Here is a 21,658-nt window from a genome sequence, read left to right on the forward strand (position 1 = left end):
CGGCATCCAAAGAAATTAAGAGGAAAATGCCCGCCTGCTGTGAGTGTGATCACAGCGGGCATGCTCAGGCCACTGCAGGTTGTATATTCAAAAACAGAAGAATAGATACAACAATGTTTCTTACTGCTCTGAAAAGACTGTTATAATGATATTTTTTGGGTGATTTCCAAAGGTTATGAACCCCAAAATAATTGCAGACAATAAAATAGCTCTGCTTTGTGCAACTGATAACACACACATGAATAGGTTCCGATAGAAAGCAACTTGATAACATTCTGTCTGCCTATGTATTATTTTTGATTCAATCTCCTGCTAGCATTGAGTTCCATCACATCTCCTTTTATAACGGCTTTAATGCAATGGAAAATAGGCACCATAAAACCCACTGTCCTCTGATCGGTTCACCCGCATTAGCTTTAAATAAGAATCTTATCAGTTGTAGCCGTGGCACAATACTTTATGATTTAATGCAGTAAACTCACAAAAGCCAATATGAACTTCAAATTTCACCTTTTGAAATATGTGTTACACCTGTCACTCATGGCTGTCATTGTAGAGGTGTTTATGTATTACGCTCTCTCCTTTGGATATCCTGAAGTCTTGAACTCCACTTGCAGCATTTTTAAAACATGCTACCACAGGGCTTCATTTTCAGAATCACCATAGTTACCTTAAATGAAATACCACTTTGCATGCTACAGCTAAAAGTAGTAACCCCTGAAAAGTGAAAAAAAATGGCATAAACCCTGATGAACATAACATTTTGAGAAAATATGGCTTGTTGTTTCTGATGGGACAGCAGGAGTCAGTCCTTCACAGTATGACTGAAAGTGTGATCTGCCAACTGCTGTGCAGACAGGTGAAATGGATCCGTTGCATCTCTTTTTACCTACGGGTTTGTGCTCCTGTCAGTTTCAATGCCTCCATGTGAGACGTTGTGGTTGTAAGATGTTCTTTAAGCTTATTTTAGGGTTGTGCTGGCTCTTGCAGTCCTGAGTGCTGCAGAAATTAACATTTCTACCTGATATTAGTCTTGTTCTGCTGATCAGAACAGAACTAAAGATACACAACAGCTGAATTTCATTTAGAACCAAAAAAAAGTTGATTATTTTAATCTACTTTGAAAGAAACATTCTAAAAAGGTAAACAGCACCAGAAAGCAGTGACATGTACCATGTCACATCATGTCATCGTGCCACAGAATGAAATGTGACGACACCAAGGGCCAGTGGCAATTTCAATAGTAGGATATGTTTACAGAAAACAGACAATGTGTTTTACAACCTTTGTCCTGAAAAGAAGGTCTAAAAATGAGGAATACTCTGCTGGTGGTGTTTTCGCACCCTCTGACTGCAACATGTGCTGAATAAGAGGATGGAGACGCTGAACAAAGTTTACAGATGGACAGACAGACTGGGAATGATATCAGGGATGAGCTTAGAGCTCTGAGACACATGTTGGTGGAACAGAGGGTGAAGCTGAGGAATACTAAGAATGGACTGAAAACCCAGAGAGAGAGAGAGAGTGGTTGTTCAGGAGATGGAAAATATAGAATGTAAAATATGTGTCTCACCCTCAGAATAAGTCCAGAATTAATAATAACACCAAATATTAAAAAAAAAATGTAATTATCAGTGGATAAATGTATTACCTAATCCATCAATTAAATGATTACTGGTTACATCAATAAAACATTGTTCAAAATCTGTTCTTTGTTCACATAGCATCTCTTTAATGTTGTGTGATATATAAAGTGAAAAACTATCTAACATAAAAATATGCATCTTTGTGTCGTTTTAAATGTTTACATCCCGATTTCACAGAAACTCTAAAGCTTACTTTCTCCAAATGCCCATCAGAGACCATTCAATACAGAAAGTTCACTTGTCACAGAGTTTTCACAAATGTTGGAGGGTGTCTAGCAAACCACAGGTCTGCATTTCTGAAAGCACTGTAGCATTACATAGGATTTGGACATGACTAACATTTACATTCCTGGTACTTGCTGTTCACTGGACCGGCATGAAATAACTCTACTGGACATTACTGCTGCTTCCTACAAAAAAAAAAAAAAGAAAAAAAAGATGGCTGTCAATATATCAATCAATCAATACAGCACTTTACAACATCCAGAACATGACCAAGCGATGTACATGCAAAATAAAACAAAGCTAAACCCACACACACACTAAAAAAACCTTAATAAAAGTATACACAATCAATTAAGAAATATATAAGTAACTGCTGATATTTCTCATGTCTTGCAATGCAATGTGATTTTCTGTTCTACAAACTGAGGTTTTTGCAGGACAAAGAAAAACTAAAGAATTATTTAACAATCTCTAAGTTTGTATCCAAGTGCAAGTATCCAAATGGGAATTTGCAAACTTTTTCTATTTCACTTTATTGGTTTTCCACAACATTAGTAAGCTGAGCTACACAGCAAACTATTATGTGCTAAACAATAAAAAATTCAAAGTTACTGAGATACCCATTTATACTCCAAATAACACTAGATTATCTAACAAGTTGGGTTATATGCACACTGCTAAAAACCAGTCCCTTGTACAAACTTTTGTACAGAGAATCTGGACTCTTGGCTATTGAGAAATGATTGCTTCCTTCAGGCGTGGACTGAGTTGAGGTTTAAAATTTTACCCAATTGCTAACATTTGCCCGTGACGTCTATAATTTGCCATTTCCACGCTATGAAGTGAAGAGAGAAGTGCCGAGCTGAGCGAGATGGCTGTTAATGTTAATTCAATATTTGGAAGCGTGGCCGACACGGACTGAACGGTTTTGTTCATTTCCTCCGCTGCCATTGCTACAACTAAAGGCAGAACTACAATTCTAAATCAGTGCAGATAATCAACGTCATCATTCATAACTTTTCCTTCTGTTTGCTGATTGGACTGGTCAAAAATGGACCGGCAGCAATCCGAGTCAAGGGGAGAAAGTCAAGACTACTGGAAGCATTTTTTTTTTTTTTTAAGTGGAATTGCACAGGAAGGCAGTGGCCAGTCTAGGTTATATCCATTAGCTATCCATTAAAAGAATGCAGATTGTAACCCTCTCTTCTGCTATGATGGGTATCATCATGTCTTCTAATAAAGAACTATTAACTTATTTCAAATTGTACATCCCTTGGTTAAGACAGAAAATTCTGGATTAAAGTTGTTATCCAATGATACAGAAATTTGTGATGGGCATGAAGATTAATAGTCTTGTAAATATCAAAACAATGCTAAGAAATGTGATTTTAGTGATTGCTCTCAGCATTTACATAAATAAAGTAAGAAACACATAAATCACGGGAAAATCAAATTTCTATCAAAACCATGAAAGCCCTTTGAAGTTTGGATGCGCTTTTCTGTTCCTCTTTCAGATTTCTGTTGAATTGCTATGGCAGTTTTCCTCTATTTTTTTTCTCTCTTTCTGGATTATGACATTTTGATCCATCATACATGCTAAATATGAATTCTGTACAGTGTAAATTTATGGGGGCCTCTGAGATAATTTGAAGAGCCTTGCACAACTTCACAGCCAACCTCATAAAGCCTCTGAATATGTCATGTTAAGCTTTGCCTACGCACTCCAGAAATTAGCATAATAACACAGTGATACAGACACACACCCAAAACAAAGCAAATGAAAACAACTAAGTATTGTAATTTGAGTTGTTCCTCCCATAATCTGTGCCCTAGGCATTTCCATTATTGTAATGTTGCATGCTTCGTCTTCGGTCGGTGCAGTTCATCTCACGTGTGACTGATAGAAGTCCAGAACTTCAAGCTAACATGATGGTTGTGAAGGCAAGCATATAAGAAAAGGTAACATGCACAGTTTTAACACAGAAAAAGAGTTAGATTTTGGATGAGAAAACCCAATGTATAAGGCATCCTCTAACTTACAATAAAGATGAATCTCATCCTTTTAAAATACAGAAACTGTGGGATGATCAAAAAAAAGAAAAAACTGGTAGTAAAAGGTCTGATCGGCAGAAAATATGGATATAATTAAGATCTAAACACTTTTTACAGAATGAAAGGGGAAATATATATTGTGGTAACCATAGAAAAGCAAGATACCACAAATGATGCATGTAACTAATATATCTAACATAAATTTGAAAAAATAGGTGGTAGATTTATGTGCCAAGAAACTTAATGCTACTAAACTTTTTCAGATCAGGTTTAGTACGGACTGTATTAGTGGCAGTATCTCTTAACGCAATTACTTCAACTTGAATAAAATTGCATTTACCATAATATTTTTGCTTATAGAGGGTGACTTTTATTGATTTAAAAAAAACATGCATAGTAGCATTTGTATAAAGCTGGTTTACATTTTTGACTATTTTATTAAAGCACTTTAACCACAACTTTTATTTCAATGAAAAGCAATGAGTATTGTGTATCATTTTAGACTAAAAAAAAAACAAAAAAAAAAACAATCCACAGAGAAAATTCTGTCTTAAGACTATTGTCAGATGGAGTAGAATTATTGGGGTGTCCTAATGAGCTAACAGGTTCCTTACCGGCATGCTTTTTTTTTTTGCTTTGTTTTATGAGAACATATCTCGCGAGTTTACTTGCAAGTGAGAAAGACTATTGTAAGTCATCTGAGCTCCTACTGTGTCATTGAAGCCAGAAGCCTGGTGGGTTTCTTTTTAACAGAGACTAGAGTGACATAGTCAAAAGAAGACGCCTGTCTTTGCATCTTGTGTTCATGAATTCTAGTAATACTGATGTAATCGCAGGCTCAAGCTCAATTAGCCTAAAAGCTAATTTGTAATAATCTCAACCCCTGGCCATAATGGTCTATTACTGCAGCAGTGGACAGAATAAATAAGAGTGTGTCTCAGGAAAGCAAAAGATAGAGAAAAGAAAGAATGAAAGGGTAGTACAAGACTTCAAAAGGAAAGAGTAACAGGGCTTAGAGAAGAGTAAACAAAATAAATGAGGTTTACTGAAAACATTTCGTTGAAAGAAACAAAAAAATAACATATTTCTCCTTTTTCAGTGTTTGAAAAATCCCAGCTGTAAACCTTACTATTTAAATATGGCAGCAGAATGGATAAACCATTTATTTTACTATGAAAATAATTTATTATGTTAAACCGTATCAAATTCTATTGCATGAGCAAAAAATCATTTGGAAAACTCTCAATTCTTTTGCAAGCATAGCTCTGCAAGTCAACACTTTTATAAACTCTCCAAATGTTGCTTTGAATGTGCTAAAAACAAAGTGTGTTGGCTCTCAAAACAATCTTTAACCAAACAATAATAATATTTATAAAATGTAACTGAATGGTAATAAACATTCAATAGCGGAATGTTTATTATTTCAAGCCTTATAATGGTAAAATTAATCAATTTGTGATTAATATAAATTACATCGACATGCATCTTGATGTACCAATGATTATTGGTTAATTGGATGTTTTTTTCCAACTGCATAAATCAAATTGAATTGTAATTTCGGAGTCATTTATTTTAATTAATAGGGTTTAAGACTTAACCTGATTCTGTGATTATACTGATGAGTAAATATTAGCAACACTTAAGTGTTACAAAATGGAACTGCTGCATAGAGACAAAAATTAACACTTAAGTAACCCACCTGATAGTAAGTCCACCCGGTAATTTTTGGCTTCTGTCGTAACGTTGATATGAACTATAATTTTGCCGTCTTCAAGGGAGATTTCTAGGGTGCCATCATCGAGATTACTGAAGAGTAGAAGGCCATCGTGGTTCCACGTACGGAACTGGAAGCACACAGACACTGTGTTGTGGTTGGCTCGACCAGGTAGCTGTAGAAAACTTGTTGCGTTGAAAAAGACTGGGAAGGTGTGTGTCTCCACGCAGGTGAAAGACAGATTACGCTGCTAGGACAGATTGAAAAATAAAGAAAAGAAACAAGAGGCAACATAAAAGCAATGCTTTATGATTTGCTTTACATACATTCTCTCTACCTCTGACATCCCTAACAGTTGCTAAATTGAACGACTGTGCACACTTCACTAAATTCTCTGCCTTTGGCTCTTACTGTCTTTCGTATCGGATTGAAGCAGGATTCTGTGTGAATTCTGTTTGCTGGGAAATAAACAAACAAAAAAAATGACAACACTTATCTGGAATTTGGGCACTAATTTCACATGAGCATTTCCAACCTTGTGCTCATAATCAAATCTTTGGCAAACATACAATACTGTGTTACTTTACTTGATTGCATTTCTATGTTTGGTTTTCTAAAAGCTGAGAACCAATTAGTTTGGTTGGGAAGAAATGACTGGGTGAAGCAAGGATAGCTGGAGGTGTGGTTGTGGTTAAGTTCATTAATTTATTCAACCAGGTTATAGAAGAAGTTATATTGGATGTGTAAAAATGCAGAAAAACAGGGAGAAAGATACAATATGGATTTAAGATTGTCACTGTAGAGAGCTTATGTGTAGAGATAGCATCTGTTGTCTAAAATCATACACCAATGTACAAAAGAGAAATTAGGACAAATTACTCAAAAAAAACTATTCAAGACAAAATAGTACTTGATTGTAAATCATATGAAAAATAGCCTGTATAGCAATGTACAGTTGGATTGTAAAGCCACAGATAAATAAATAGATGCACAGAAAGCAACTTCTAATTACTTAGCTCTAATTGCCGGAGTCAATTAGAGCTTAGTTCATTTGACAAAGACAAGAACAAAGTTGATTTCTTTTTAGCAGCTATATGACTGTAAGTTTATCAAAAAATGTTCCACAATCAGTGTTGTGAAATATTTCATTTGTACTGATACACTAAGAGCAGAAAAAGAAAAAAATCAGTTGTGCCTCAATATTTACAAGTCTTTTAAGTTAAGCACTTAAAAAATCTGGTTCACTTGGTTTGAAGTGTCATGCATGTTATGTATTGGCTTTCTGTATGACTGCAATTTCAATTATCCATATTTTCAATGTTTATTGCATCTATATGTGTGCATGCAAACAAGAATTCACTTACAAAGCTGGAGGTGTCTAGTTTCTTTCGGCGGGCCAGGTCTGTAATGTTGTCTCCGTTGTAGTTGATGCTCTCCATGCAGCCTTTGAAGTTTTTTCTTCCCCCTCCCACAGGCTTCCCACTGTATGGCATCCCCCCAAAACTTAACTAGAAGGAGACAAGGGGCAGAGAAGAAAGTGGAAAAACAGACCGTAAATGATTTCCTATTAATTTAGCTATTTTGGTTTTTAAATTAAGCCAGTCAGTATTTTCTTCAGACAAATGGGCATAGTGCTACAGAATAAGATAATTAATTTCATGACAGCATAATTCTGTTTCAAAGTTCAACTACACAATAGAATAAAAATGACAGAAAGAATAAAGAATATATATAACTTCACGGATTAAATGCCAAATGGGGTTATGTATTGTCAAGGCTGCAAAAATTGATATTCTGATGATTCTTTATTGTATTATATTACTTTTTGTCAGAAGAACTGCTCTAAATATATGAACAAAACAACCACGAGGGGGTGGACTATATCAGGCAGGCCATGTCAATGAATAGATCTTTTTTTCTGAAAAACATTTTGCTGAGGACCAGACTAAAAGCAGAGTGACTACTTAGAAGTATATAATGATGATGTGGGTCAGCAGTCAAAGAGTGGGAGAATGAAGGCAGGGGAGGAAATTTTTTGGTGACCCCTAGAAATGCCGGCAAAGATTTTCACCCAGAGCAACTCTAACAAGAATCTTACTCTTGGTGAAGTACTGTCAATACTGTTTGAGTATCGTTAGTTGCCCTTTGTCCTTTTAATTTTTTATTATTTACCTATTCATCTTATGTATTATAAGAAACACTGCTTTCATTCAGAATTACAGTGTCCTATTGTCTCCAGGACCAGGAATGTGCCACATTTTAAAATTTGTGTCTTTGTGTAAAGGGAACCATAGAGCTCTTACTAGTTTGTTAAAGGGATTTTCTTTTCTGTTCTCCTAGACATCCTATATAAATGCTACCAAAACAGGTTCTATGTTTGTTTTGGGAAATCAATAATCTCAAAGTTTCTGAGTCTTCAACCTCCAGGTTCAGTTTTTCTGTGGTGGAGAAAACCACATTAATATTTTTATCAGCAGCATTAATCAATGCAAGAGAAGGCTTTCTGTTTAAAGCCTTGTGAACAACTTAGCATGCTATCCAAGGTTATAACTTTAGTCTGACGCAGCACTCTGTGAAACATGATATCTTAGTGAATGCAGTCAGAAGGAATCAGCAACATGGACATCCTTCCCTCTCCTCAACACTAGATACAATACCACAGTGTATCTCTTAAATATGCAGTACGTATCTTTTATAAAAGCCTTTTTTTTTTTTTTTACACATTTGTGAAAACTGTCATGATGTTGTGACAGTATAATATGAAAATGATAATCTGTGAAAAAAACAAAAAAACAAGCTCCTCCACCTCCTCCCAGTGCTCTGATTGGTTATTTTTGACTGGGAGCGGTGCACTTCTTCAGACAGCAGCAAGACAAATGTCACTGTCGGACTACAAGAAAGGGATGCGGGTGTCCCGTCAGTCTGTCAGTTCCCGAAACCACACATAGGAGACGGCGTATCATGACTGTATGGAAGGGTTAAGGTGTCTTCCAGTTAACAAACTGCACACACAAAGTAATATCATATCCACTTTCACTGAATTCAGTTGGAGCTGAGGAGTTACAACACTAATTTGAGCAAAATCTACATTTTATTGACTTAATCCAAACCCTTTTCACACACTACAGAAAATATCTTATTTGATGTGACCATGCTAGCAGTGTGGGAAATAACCCACTGGTTAGTGGGGAACAAATGTGATGTGTAGCACGCAAAGGTTAAGACACGGACAGTTACAAACAAGCTTGGAGTGCAAAGTGCTGAAGGACACACAGCGTTGATGAAAATGTAAAGTGTGTTTCACATTTTTGTACAGTTGTACATGTGTTCTGTTTTTTTCTCTTTCAGACATAGTTCGGGGCCCTAAAGGACGCTAAGATAATAGAGGAGGATATGTGACTGCCAGTCAATGCATCTGTCTGTCAGTGTGTGTGCTTGTTGTTGTTTGTGTTGTGGCTATGCTCCAGCAAGCTCTGTAATTACTGCCAAGGGTGGACTTTGATGCACCCGGATATTTAGTTTACAAGCTGGAAGCCAAAGAGAACCAGAAAAATCCACACGCACGCACAAAGGAGAGTGTGAACTACAAAGGTACACTTTGACTAAAAGCTGGTCACAATTTTGCAGTCGGTGATGCAAATTAATGTGGATGTATTCAGGATACTCCACAGACACATCACTCTAAAAAAACACACACAGGCACATGTGTTCTCTAAACCTCCTGGTACAGCATACCCGGATGTATAGATTTCCCTGAAGATCCTTTAATTCAACATCTTCAGTTCTAATTGGACTGTGCTTTGTTCTGCTCCATTTCTCAGCATCCTACTTAACACTGGATTAGATTAGCAATATAAGCAATATTCATGAAAAGGCCACGCAGTAATACAAACTAAACACAGAACTAACAGACAAACATACAAACACAATTATTGGGCCACATACTGCCTCACTGTACTCATGACGCCCACTACCATATGCATTCTACTGTCAATTTCCTGTTTTCAGTAGTATTAGTTGAATGCATCACATCTGTTACTGGGTAACTGTAATTATGTGCGTTTCATGGATTAGCATCAGAGCACATCCAGAAGCCAATATTTAATTTCCTGTCCAGCATCAGTGTACTTTACTGAGCACCAGTGATGAGAAGTTAAAAGTCCAGTTGCAAATCAGGCAAGTGATAGCACAGTAATGTTGAAAAGAATGTAGTGCAACATCATGAAAACAGAATAAAACAAAATATACAAATATTGTGTTAAAGCTTAGTTATTGTTGGGAAACTTGGTTTGCACTTTGACGTATTGGGAAGGTGTGGATTTTATCTGAAAGTTGTTAACAATTTGGTCATTCTAAACTGAGAACTGATAAAGCTGCATGCATGTTAATCAGCGTTTCCTGAAACACACTACCAGTACCAAAGTTGCAATTACACAGTCCATTCAATGCTTTACCTTTTGCCATATTACAAAAGTAAACCTGAATGCATTTTATTGGAGTTTTATTTCATAAACAAAAAAACTACAGTGATAGAGGTGCACAAAATAACACAAATATATACGTGACTATGTGCAAAATCAATAATGGAAAAAAAACTGCTTGGAATGCAATCAATAATAACTAATTATATAGATATCATGAATTCTGACTCTGTTCCTGTAATATATTTGATGAAATGCAGCAGACATTGTTTGACAAGCACATTAATATGTTAAAATCATTAGGAAACTTAAACTGGATTATTTCAATGTCAAAACAGCAAATACAGTCAAATGCAAGTTTTCCACTAAAACAATGTGTTGAGATGGAAATAATAAATACATTTCTTTCCAGATTCTGCATAAACAGCTCATAATCTGGTGTCTGCATTTGCAATACATCCAAAATGGAAAGATATTATCACTATTAACTATTCCTTCTTTTATCATAAGTCATATCCTCATTATAACTTAATCACACTGATCCATATCCTATGTTTACTTAATATTGTGCAGCCCTGTGTGGTGGGCTTTGGTGTTCAAGCCCTGTAACTCAATGTCATGCAGAACTTCGTTTGTCTGCAATTACAGCCTCAAGTGTTCTTGGATACATCTACCAACTTTCTACATCCAGAGAGGGAAGTTTTCTCTCTCTCTCTATTTTTTTTTTTTTACCTGAAGCTCAGTCAGATTAGGTGAAGAGCCAGGCGTGAAAATCAATTTTTAAATATAGTTAAAGATTATAAGTTTCATTTATGTCTTGACTTTGACTGAGTCATTCTAAAACAGGAACATGCTTTGATCTAAACATTACCATTTTGACTCCGACTGGATGCTTGGAATTTTAGTCCTGCAGGAAATTTAACCTTCTCCTCCATCTTAAGTGATTCCTAGCCTTTAACAAGTTTTCATCCAGGATTACTCTTGGATCTTCAAATGAACTCTTACCATCTCCACTATCTGAGCTGAAGAAAAGCATCTTCACAGCATGCTGCATTTGCCACTCTTCACGGCGGGAAGAGTTTTCTCAGGTTGATGTGCAGTGTTAAAGTCCAGCCACACTTAATGTTTTGTATGTAAACAGAAGGTTAAAATTTAGATTTCATTTGACAAAAGCACCCTCTACCACATATTTGGTGTGTAGCTAACAAACTGCAAACTCACACTTTGTACTTTCAACAACGACTTTATTTTTTGCCACTTTTTGCAACTCACCAGATTTGGGGATCTCTGTAGCATCTCCTCTAAACAACGGGGCTTCTTGAATGCCTTGTCAGATTATGTGCATAGTAATGTTTTTCAGATGATGTATTGAACAGTACTGTATGAGGTGTTCAAAGCTTGAATTATTGATCAATACCCTAAACCTGCTTTGAACTTCTCTACAATGTTTTTGACAATAAGATACAATCGAGTTTGTGGTTTCAACATGACAAAACAAGATATGAATACTTTCGCAAGGTACTCTATGCATTACTCAGCATTACAAATACTACTGAAGAAATGGGGATCCAGTTTAAGCATACTGCTCACGTTCATTCTTTGTAACATGAATACAAAATAGTCTTTTTATATGGGAGGGCTCATGGTGTCAGATGTGAGGGAGAAACTCATAAAACCACATATATTCATTCATTTTCTATACCCACTTTATTATGTTCAGGGTCCAGGGAGGAGGAAGCAGGGCGGGGGGGGGGGGGGGGGGGGTCGTCTCACAAGGGGCAACGGTCACAACAAGGATAAACTCACACTCACAATCCATGTGGAATCACCCATTTACCTAACATGGATTGAGACTAAGGAAGAAGTTGGAACATCAGAAACAAGTCTACCAAGAAGGGAACACTGCAACACAAAAGAAGCCTGCAGAGCTATGTTTAAATCATACTGTATATCTTCTTCCTGTGCAGCAACAATGCTGATTCCAACTGGGAACAGTGGAATATTATCAGCTACTTGATGCATGTTGAATAATGCTACTTATTGTATGTAAAGCTGAGACAGATATATCTGATGTTTTACTTTTTTCAACGCCTGTGATTTTTTTCTTATGCTTCAACTCAAACATGACTATGTCAAAGAACTTTTGTTGAAAAATTTGACCATACCAAAGGGTGGTTACTCTTAAAACATCCCAAGGTGGTAGATTGTTGAAAGAAATGGATGTAGAGTTTAACATTTCCCCAACTTGTTGAGTTTTCTAGATGCTTTCATGTAGCATCAAGAGCTTGTATACACACGTCTAAATTTAAACAGAGTTCATTAATTGTTGGTGCCATATTCTACATGTCTGCTCTGTGTTGCATATAAAGTGCTCACCTCATAGTCTAAATCGAGATGATCAAATTCCCCATTAGTCCTGAAGTGCTGAGTGTGTCCATCTAAGGTGAAGTTGACATTGCGGCGGTAGCGTTCAATCACCACTGAGTGCCAGTGATTGTCGTCCAGGAGGCTGCCAGTGGTCACAGAAGTGTGACCCAGGATAGAGCCGTACTGGTTACTGCCTGTGAAGCACATCTAAAGTTAGTTACAAAATGTCATCATTAACTATACCAGTAGAAAAGTACTGAATTATTTTTTTAAATGGATGCACAACAATAAGGTGGGTCATGTAGACAACAACAATCTTTTATGTGGATTGTTGGCCTGTCACGATAAATTTAGCTGGAAGACAAATTGTCCCAGAAGTTATTAAGATAAACAAAAATATTGTTATTTTGAGATCATTTTCATCTAATAAAATAGTAATGGCATAGAAATACAAATACACCCCGTCAAAAGACACAAATATTTTAATTTCTAATTAAAATATTTAGAAATTTGAACTGAAACTGGAAGACAATTTAAATATCCAAGAGGACTAAACAAAAGACTTGAAATAACAAATTAAATGGATACTGAAATCTGTTTACACAAAAATGCTTTTCAAAATGGGGCTAATTGAGACCAAGGCACCGGACTAATGTCATCCAGTTTTTGGTAGAAAGAGAGAGTGACAAGTAAAACAACCTTGTAAATAAAAATTATTGAGCTCGTTTCAGCTTTTTATGTGATTAGCTGATTTAATGCTTATTGCAACAAGCTTAGTAGCTTACTGAGTTAGAAAGAGCAACAATTTGCTATGCTGATCAGTATCAACTACATATTTCAAATAAAGAGATGTAATAAGCTATTTAAAAGGAAGCTGCACTATATTGGACATAATTAGATGTGCAATTTTGCTATTCTTTTTTTGTATGAGACAATCAGACTTTTGACAGACAACAGAAGGCTAAGTGGAGTATGAAGATCTAGCTATGTTTTACTCTTTTGAGTTTTCGACCGCTGTCTTTCATTAAATATATTTCATTTCAGAAATCTCAGAGTTATGATAAGTATCAACATTCTCTACACTGCTCTCGTATCATACTAACCACTATAGCCACTAAAGCAAGACGCTGACACCAGTTTAAAATGTAGACTGTCATTCTATTTTTTTTCCAATAGTACAATCCAATTTTATAAATTTAACTCGTATTACTAGAAATGTTTTTTTTTGGTTTTATTATTTATATTCTCACATAATGGTCCTTTGAGACAAGTCTAACATCAGTTAAAATGTGTACTGGAAGGTCATGTTTGACAAAAACACAAAGATTAGAAATCAGTCATAATATCAGGCGCATATGCAAACAAAATCTAACTCCTTAGTCTAGAACTGGTGAAACAGTCTAAACAGTTCACAATAGGGTGTAAAATGTTTCAGTGTAAATGTACTTCATTATGGTGGAGAATTTATCAAAAGGAGCAAGAAATATTTTCAAATTTTTGCTAACAAAATGTAAACTTGATTTTGTGCATTTTTTCCATCAGTAAAAATTCCATATTAATTTAGTGATGAGTAAGGTAATGGCCTTGTAAATATATTCACTTTAAACATGAAGGAATTCAACTGCCACCAGACTGTAAAAATTTTAAGCAGTTGCATATTTTCAAAAATACTCTTCTGGAGAGTCAGCAAGAAGGTAACCTCTGTGTTTCATTTCCCTGCACATGACACGCGTTTATTACTCACCCAGGTTTATCTGCAGTAGTAATTTGGCTTTGCGGAGCTCCAGAGTGATGTAGTCGCCCTGCTGTCCCTCCCCATGGAGAATTACACCGTCGCTCTCTGATGTTTTAAATCTCAGGGCGATCACATCTTTTATAATCTTCATTTTCTTCACCTGTAAAAATTTAAAAACACCAAATTCATACAATGTTGCTCATACAAAAATAAAAATATTTCAAATTTAGACATAGAACACCATGAAGAGATTTTTTTCCCTTAACTTAAAAACAACTGTATTTTTTACAACAGTAAGTTTTGAAGAATGAAATAATGAATTTGTAGATTGTGTACCTTAAAACGATATGAGATTACTCCCTGCCCATCAAAGTTGATAACATCTGCCCCTAAAAGAGTCCAAGAACAAATACATGACAAATGTTAAGAACTGCAGATTTTAATTAGAAAATGCTCATGATGACAAAATTGGTGTCAAACGTTTGTGCTACATTTGTGCTTGTTTGTGCAGCAAAAATTGTCTTTGTGCTGCTTTGGCTTCGAAGATATTAATGAAAGGTTAAAGACCGAAAGGTCAACCAGCCCCCCCCCGACTTTTATGAAATTAGACAAAATTGGTGTCAAACGTTTTGCACAAACGTAGTCGAGTTAATTGACACCCATTTCGTCTGATTTGAGCAAAGTGTGCGTGTGTGGAGGGGTGGGGGAGTTGACCTTTGATGACTTCTAGAAACATTCCTTTATAGCTTTAAAATGATGGCAGCACAAACAAAAAATGTTGCTGCACAAACGTTTGACACCAATTTTGTCTGATTTGAAGAGGGTGGGGGGGGCCAACTCCACTCAGGTCAACTAATGACTAGTTTTGAAAACTGAGTGAAGGTAATAAAAAACAATAAAACAAAACCTACAACTAACGCCCTTTCATTCTCCTCTAAATAAAAATGTATAGGAAAAGTTGTGATGATCATAAAAAAGTGAGAAAGTCTATTCTACAGTTTGTATTTAATTTGTTCTGTACAGGCTTCTGTAGAAACACGAAATTACATTGCAATAAGGGGGACGAAGAGCAGAAGAACTGAGAACATTGTTCCATATACCTAGTTTTTCTGAACATAACGCATGCTAGAAATACATAGATGTAAAAATTACAATTACTATAATGTCCAAATTAGCTGAATATTCTCTGCTTGTAAGAAAGTTAGAAAGAAAACAGTTTATATTTTGACTCTAGCAAGTGCTGGTATACCAGAGCCTAAGCACAAAAAGGATACAACAAACAGAATTAGATTTTTCAGGTCTTCAGAGAAAAAATAAGGTGAAGTGGCTGAGACATCTCCTCAAGCTTTCTAACATCACTCGAATAGTTCAAGCGGTTAGTGTACAGTAAAGAACATTGGTGTGTCTGTGTGGGGATTTTAGGCAAAAAAGGCAGAGAGAATAGAATGAAAAATCTGACCACAATCAACCATAATTAAGATGTAATATTTCTCATTCTAAAGTATCTGTTCAGGTTATCACATTTATGAAACATAAAAACTCTTAGCAAACCGTTTTTAATAATCAATGTCAGATTCCGCATTAAGTTCCATCTTCTGCCTTGTTGCCATCTTGGGTTGGGGGTGGATTAATGATAGTCAATATTCTCAAGTTTACCCCAGTTTTGCAACTACTTTGCTCCCTCTACCTGTTTTGTTTCTGCACCTGATTCTTAAAGCATATTACTTTAAATATAAATTCAGGAGCATTGAAAGACATTACAACATGTTCCAAATTATTATCCAAGTGATATTTTCTCAGATTTTCTTAAATGGTCAATGCAAACGATGGTCAGTATAATTTTCAAGTCATGAACTATTACAGTATAAATCAAATTTTACTGAACAAAGCTCCCCATGAGAACAGTATTTTTTTCAAAAATCAAAAACTCAAAATGCACTGTTCCAAATTATTATGTACAGCATATTTTCTAAACATTTTATGGATTATAAAGAACTGCAAATGGTCATTCTATGAATGTGCAGCATTAAGTGGTCACATGTACTAAAATCAAAAGCTATTTCAATCAAAAACATCTTCAGACCGAGTTACATGTTAACATAGGACCCCTTCTGTGATATCACCTGCACAATTCTTGCATCCATTGAACTTGTGAGTTTGTGGATAGTTTCTGCTTGTGAGCTCTGGTTAGCGGTGGCCGAATAGTAGGTTCCTCTGGAGGATCCTCCACCTTGAGGTTCCAGAGGCACCAGCAGCTTCAAATAAGTGGCAAGGATATTTTAACAGCTGTTCTCTTAATCCGATGAATTTGTCTAACAGAAACCTTCCTCATTTTGCCTTTATCTATACAAACCCATCTTTGTTCTGAATCAGCCACAAATCTCTTCACAGTATGATAACGCTTCAGATTTTGTTAAATATCTAATGTTTTCATACTTTGTCATACAGCCCTACACTATCTGATGATTTTCGTCAGCAGAGATCCTTTCTCTTTCCCATATTGCTTGAAACCTGTGCTTAATAATGTGGAACATCCTTCTTAAGTAGATTTCCTTTAATTGAGCTCACCAGACAAACTAATCAACCCAGCCCTCTGAAATTAATTATAGTGATTCAAAGAACCCTGACACACAATACCATCTATAAAATTAATAGCACAACAAAAAGTTAAATCTTTATGACACTTAAATCCAATTTGCATAATAATTTGGAACACGGTGTAAATCAAGCCAATGGAAACAATGTTTGTCTATTTTAGTGTCCTTTTTTCAAGTAAATCAATAGTTTAAGGTGGTTTATTCATTTTGTTTTTGAACTTTATTATCATCACCATTAAGAACAACATCTGAACCGACGAATATTGTTTTGAAATCAACAAGTGATGTTGCACATTATAAATCAGTGAACGCATCATTTTTAACTGATAGAATGAGTGATGAAAAGGATTGACATCCTACCCCTGAGGATGCCAAGGGAAATAGCCAGTGGTCTAAGCACAGACCTGCTCTCCATAGCAGTTTTAGGAACAGTTGTGTACCTCTGTGTACGTTTCAAAATGAGATGGTCATGCATCTTTAGCACCCACAAATAGCTTTGTGAATACATCTTGTAGAGAAAATACATAGAAGCGTAGTGCGAGAAAGACTGAGCAACAGTTAAACTGTGTATTATTAATCAATTGTTTTACATTGACTAGCCCCCTGGTTGTAGATTTGACCACAAACATACTTATTTTAATAAGGCTTTTAGGTGCCATCCAGAGCCAGGAGAACGTTGTTAGCACTGCCAATAACCCTTGTGTATTCGAGAACTGATAGAAGGCAGAGGAGTTTGATCTTTTTAGAGATTATCTGTCTCATACCATACTGTCACAACAGACAGACAGTTTTAATGGAAAAGAGTATGTAAATTAACAATTAGGTAACTTTATTTTATATATGTAAAAGTTACATACTGCAGTTTTAAGGTCATTGATCTTTATGTTTGTTTACTCTCTCACAAACCTTTGAGGCCTTCATAGAATAACTTTTTATGATGTTCAAATTATACACAGGTGGTGTTTCTTTGCTAACACGGCTAATTCTGAAGGAGATGATTGCAGTGGGATTAATTTAAGATTAAAAGGGGCTAAATAAAAATGCCATACTTTATTTATTAAACGACCAAGGAAGTCATGTATTATTTATCCATCATTTTGTATTTTTGTTGTGGTTGTAATGTTACAAAATGTGAAAAAGGCATATGAAAGCTTTTGCAACACACTGGCACTCCTTTGAAATTTCCCTAATCACTGCGTTTATTCCAAACATGTTTTAACTATTTTTTTCTGACTTCAATTTATTAAACACATAAGCTATACTGTGTCCTGTTTCGACAATGATTTAATAGATTTTTTTCTGTACTTTTTACGTTAATCGTAATGGAAATGAGCATGTAAATTTCACAGCACGGTAGATCATGTCTCCTTTACAACCCTTAGCTTTGGCATAGATGTACATGCACGCACACACGCACACCCCCACTTGTATTGCAAAGTCTTAGATGAGTCATAATATGGCATTGCATTTAATTATCACACACTCTGAAAACCCAGGATTATCATCTCCAGCCAACATATTTGGTGATTATGCTTGGAACATAACATCTATATTTATCTGCCTCCTTCGCCTCCCACTACTTCTCCTTTGTGCTCTCCTTTTTCATTCTTTTTTAAAAATTTTTTGGTCATGGACCCACATTGTAGCTCTCCTCTTACTTTCGTTTGGGAAGCAGGAACAAATTTTACGAGGGACAGATTCTAAGAAGCTGAGGAGTCAGGGAGAGAAGGATGGGTAGAAGAACAGACAAATGTATGTGTTCTCGTTTTCTGACTGAATGCCGAAGGAAGGAGTGACAGGCTAATCATGAGAAAGCACTGCAAGCTTCAAAACACAGTTGACAGACATCTCTGAAATATGATGCATCTGACCAGGGGGTGTGCATGTGCAAGCAGTTGTGAGTATCTCTCTGTTATCACTTATATCTGAGTAGAACGAATGTGTTTACCCGATTGTGTATTTATTATTTGTAATTTAACAGATGTCAACTCATGGTGGGCAACATTCTCATCTGTCAGAAACAAACTCCAAGCTCATTTTGGACTAGAAACAGATGTTTTTAATTTTTATATTACATTGTTCTTTAGAGATAGAACATTGAACAATGCTTCAAAGAAAAAAAGGAAGAAATGTTGAAAAAGGTGAATTTTACAACATGTTTGCAAAATTTAGTTTTGAAAAGAAAAAGTGTGATTTTACTTTGCACATCCTGGCTGTGTTCTGTGTAACATTTACACTTTCTGTTGTTGAAGATGTAGTTTTCATTTTGGAGAGCAGTATCATAATTGTATTGTGTGTTTTCCTTTCGCAGTACAGAGTTAGTAAAGGAAAAACACGCCGTAATCCCGTAATCATGAACTTGCCAGCGTTTGTCATGAAAAGAAAATGATATATAATTTCTTGCGCTTAGGAAATAAAACATTCACATGAAACTTTTGATGGACAAACATTTCCAATATGAACATTTAGTAATCTCTCTATTACATTGTTTTAAAAAAATCTGTAAACGTTTTAAAATGTTTTTGTTAAACTATATTGCCAAAAACATCACAGGCAATTAAGTAGTTTTACAGTTGTGGTAAATTTTAAATATGAATTTAAAAAGTACTGGCCATTGCAAGACTGCTGAATGTTGAATAATGGGAATATATCATACGGTACTGTCATTATTTTCATGGTGAAATCTGTATGGCTGAGACTGTGAGAAAACTGATGTAAATTAAAGGGGACAGATATTTTAGTTTTAACGCAAATTGTTCTGCTTGCCTTCAGAAACACATATCTGTCTGACTTAGTGTTTCTGGGCAACGTGTAGCACATCTCGTCATCCTTATCATCACTTACCTGCTTCTTTTGACGCGGGGAGGAAATGAAACAAGGGAATGTAATCAATGATGCTGAGAACTGACTAGAATACAATGCATGCCCTTGTGTTCTCACACACGCACACATTTAGAAACACTCTCAGACGTATCCACACACCATATAATCACATCTCCAGAATGAAAGATGTACGTGTGTCACTTATAAAAGTAATTTATGCACAGGCTTAATTGAAATTGTTATCAAAATCAATTTGGCGCCCTTTAATAGAATGAGAGCAGAGAGGTTGCAAGAGAGTCAGTTCCCTAGATGACGCGCTTACTCAAAAGCAGAAGTCGGGTGTGACTATTTGTTTTCTGGTCTAAAAATGTGCACTGCGAAATAGGTTTATCACTTATTTATTTCTAAAGGCTTTACGAAGGGTCTATGTTATAATCTGATGTGAAATACAAACCTTAAATATGATTGCAATACATCTGACAAACCATTATAAATCACTTTAACTGGATCCATGAAATGGAACTAAAAATTCCTCTTTGTGTGACAAAGCGCAAGTGTGTTGTAAGAGTGTGTTTAAAATATATTTTAAAGAACAATTAACTTTATTAAAAAGTCCCAGAGAGTAATGGAAATGATTTCAGTCCTTAAGTATAATAAACTCAACCAGTCCAGAAGATATCTGACAAAATTTAGACTGTATAGCTTAAGCACCTTTATTCTTATCAGTTACCTTAAAAGTTATTTACGTAATAAATTAAATAAATTATAATTATTTTTGACTAATTTATTATGTGTGTGACATATACTAATACGTCACAAAGAGCTAAAAGCGTCTACTTTATGCAGCCAAAGTCTACAAATCCTAAAATCCCAATAAGTATGAATCTGGAAATTAGCACAGATTGCCTGGCAACATATTGTGGTATGAACATCTGAGACCTTTTGTTGTTCACTTTCACAATTGCCAATATTTATTCTATTCATATACAGGAAAAATTTTATCTTTTTGATGCAGAGTTTAAAATGAGTGAATTCTAGTAATAGGTAGGTCCTTTCCACAGTTTTGATTAAAATCTTAAGGCTCTCATGTAAAAAAAAATTACAAGTATTATTTCAATGGAGGAAATGGTTGCAACAAGTGTTTAAAAAGGCAAAAAAGACAAATAAACAAGAGAAAAACAAGTCGGATCAACAAATTGTTAAATATGGCAGTTCAAGGCTTGGGTCAAAAGTTCTACACCATGACCTAAAAAGTTCAAATCTGTGCATTTGAACAGATTTGTTCAAACGCACAGAAAACAGAAAACAACATGGCTACCATGTTGTTTTCTAACAAGTATTTGTATTATCCTGATCTTGTCATCAAATGAAAAAAGGATTTTTCTCTTTAAACAGCATGATTATTGAGATGTTGAAAGAAACTCTCTTGAAAGGTGTGCTTGCCTACAAGGTTAGACTGTTGTTTTAAATTTCTGAATATATTTTGAGGCTTATGGGGGGAAAGAAAGTCACATAGTTGACTTGAATAAGACAGACTGTTCATAAAGTTAGATCCTCAGTCTATGTTAAGGACATTAAAATGAAGAAAGCATCCAAATAATAAGAATATGCAATCAAAGGGGTGAAATTATGTATTTTCCAGCACACAGTGCCGTTTATGAGAACAATCGAGTAACTATAGCTTCCAGCTGTTAAAAAATCAATGCCAAACCAATATTTGAGAAGATGTTTGCCTTAACTCACAGTAGGAGCAGCCATACACTTCTATGCGGAGACCAATACGTCCCTCTTCACTCCAGCCTACTGGGATGAGCCTGAGGAAGCGAGCCACAATTCCCTGCTGCAGTTCATGGCGAACTGCACTTTCTGAATTGGAGTTTCCAGAGAATGCCTGAGAAAAACAAGACAAAACAACAATGAGGAATTAACATTCAAAGACAAATACATAAGTGTAAGACAAATATACATTATCACCAAAAACCTGGCAAAAACAGGCAGTTATAGAATATAAAACTAGAGTATTTGTAAATAAAATGGGAGTGAACTTATACAGTGCTTTTTCAATCATACTGCCACTT

The 21,658-nt window shown here is 35.5% G+C and overlaps 1 protein-coding gene across 2 annotated transcripts in view; it reads right to left on the reverse strand.

Moving 5' to 3' along the window:
- Positions 1 to 21,658, reverse strand: part of cntnap2a (contactin associated protein 2a) — a 286,799-nt gene that overhangs the window by 145,558 nt on the left and 119,583 nt on the right. Inside the window, exons 4-9 of one of the 2 annotated variants that reach the window (XM_028005083.1) lie at positions 21,324 to 21,471; positions 14,497 to 14,549; positions 14,170 to 14,320; positions 12,435 to 12,619; positions 7,002 to 7,145; positions 5,623 to 5,884 (exon numbers count right to left, since the gene is read on the reverse strand). In XM_028005083.1, the coding sequence (XP_027860884.1) occupies positions 5,623 to 5,884; positions 7,002 to 7,145; positions 12,435 to 12,619; positions 14,170 to 14,320; positions 14,497 to 14,549; positions 21,324 to 21,471 (943 nt within the window). Of the gene's footprint in view, positions 1 to 5,622; positions 5,888 to 7,001; positions 7,146 to 12,434; positions 12,620 to 14,169; positions 14,321 to 14,496; positions 14,550 to 21,323; positions 21,472 to 21,658 lie in introns of both variants that reach the window. The other variant, XM_028005081.1, reaches the window with a different exon arrangement.

The sequence above is a fragment of the Xiphophorus couchianus genome, chromosome 21 (genome assembly GCF_001444195.1).
Source record: "Xiphophorus couchianus chromosome 21, X_couchianus-1.0, whole genome shotgun sequence".
Lineage (NCBI taxonomy): Eukaryota > Metazoa > Chordata > Actinopteri > Cyprinodontiformes > Poeciliidae > Xiphophorus > Xiphophorus couchianus.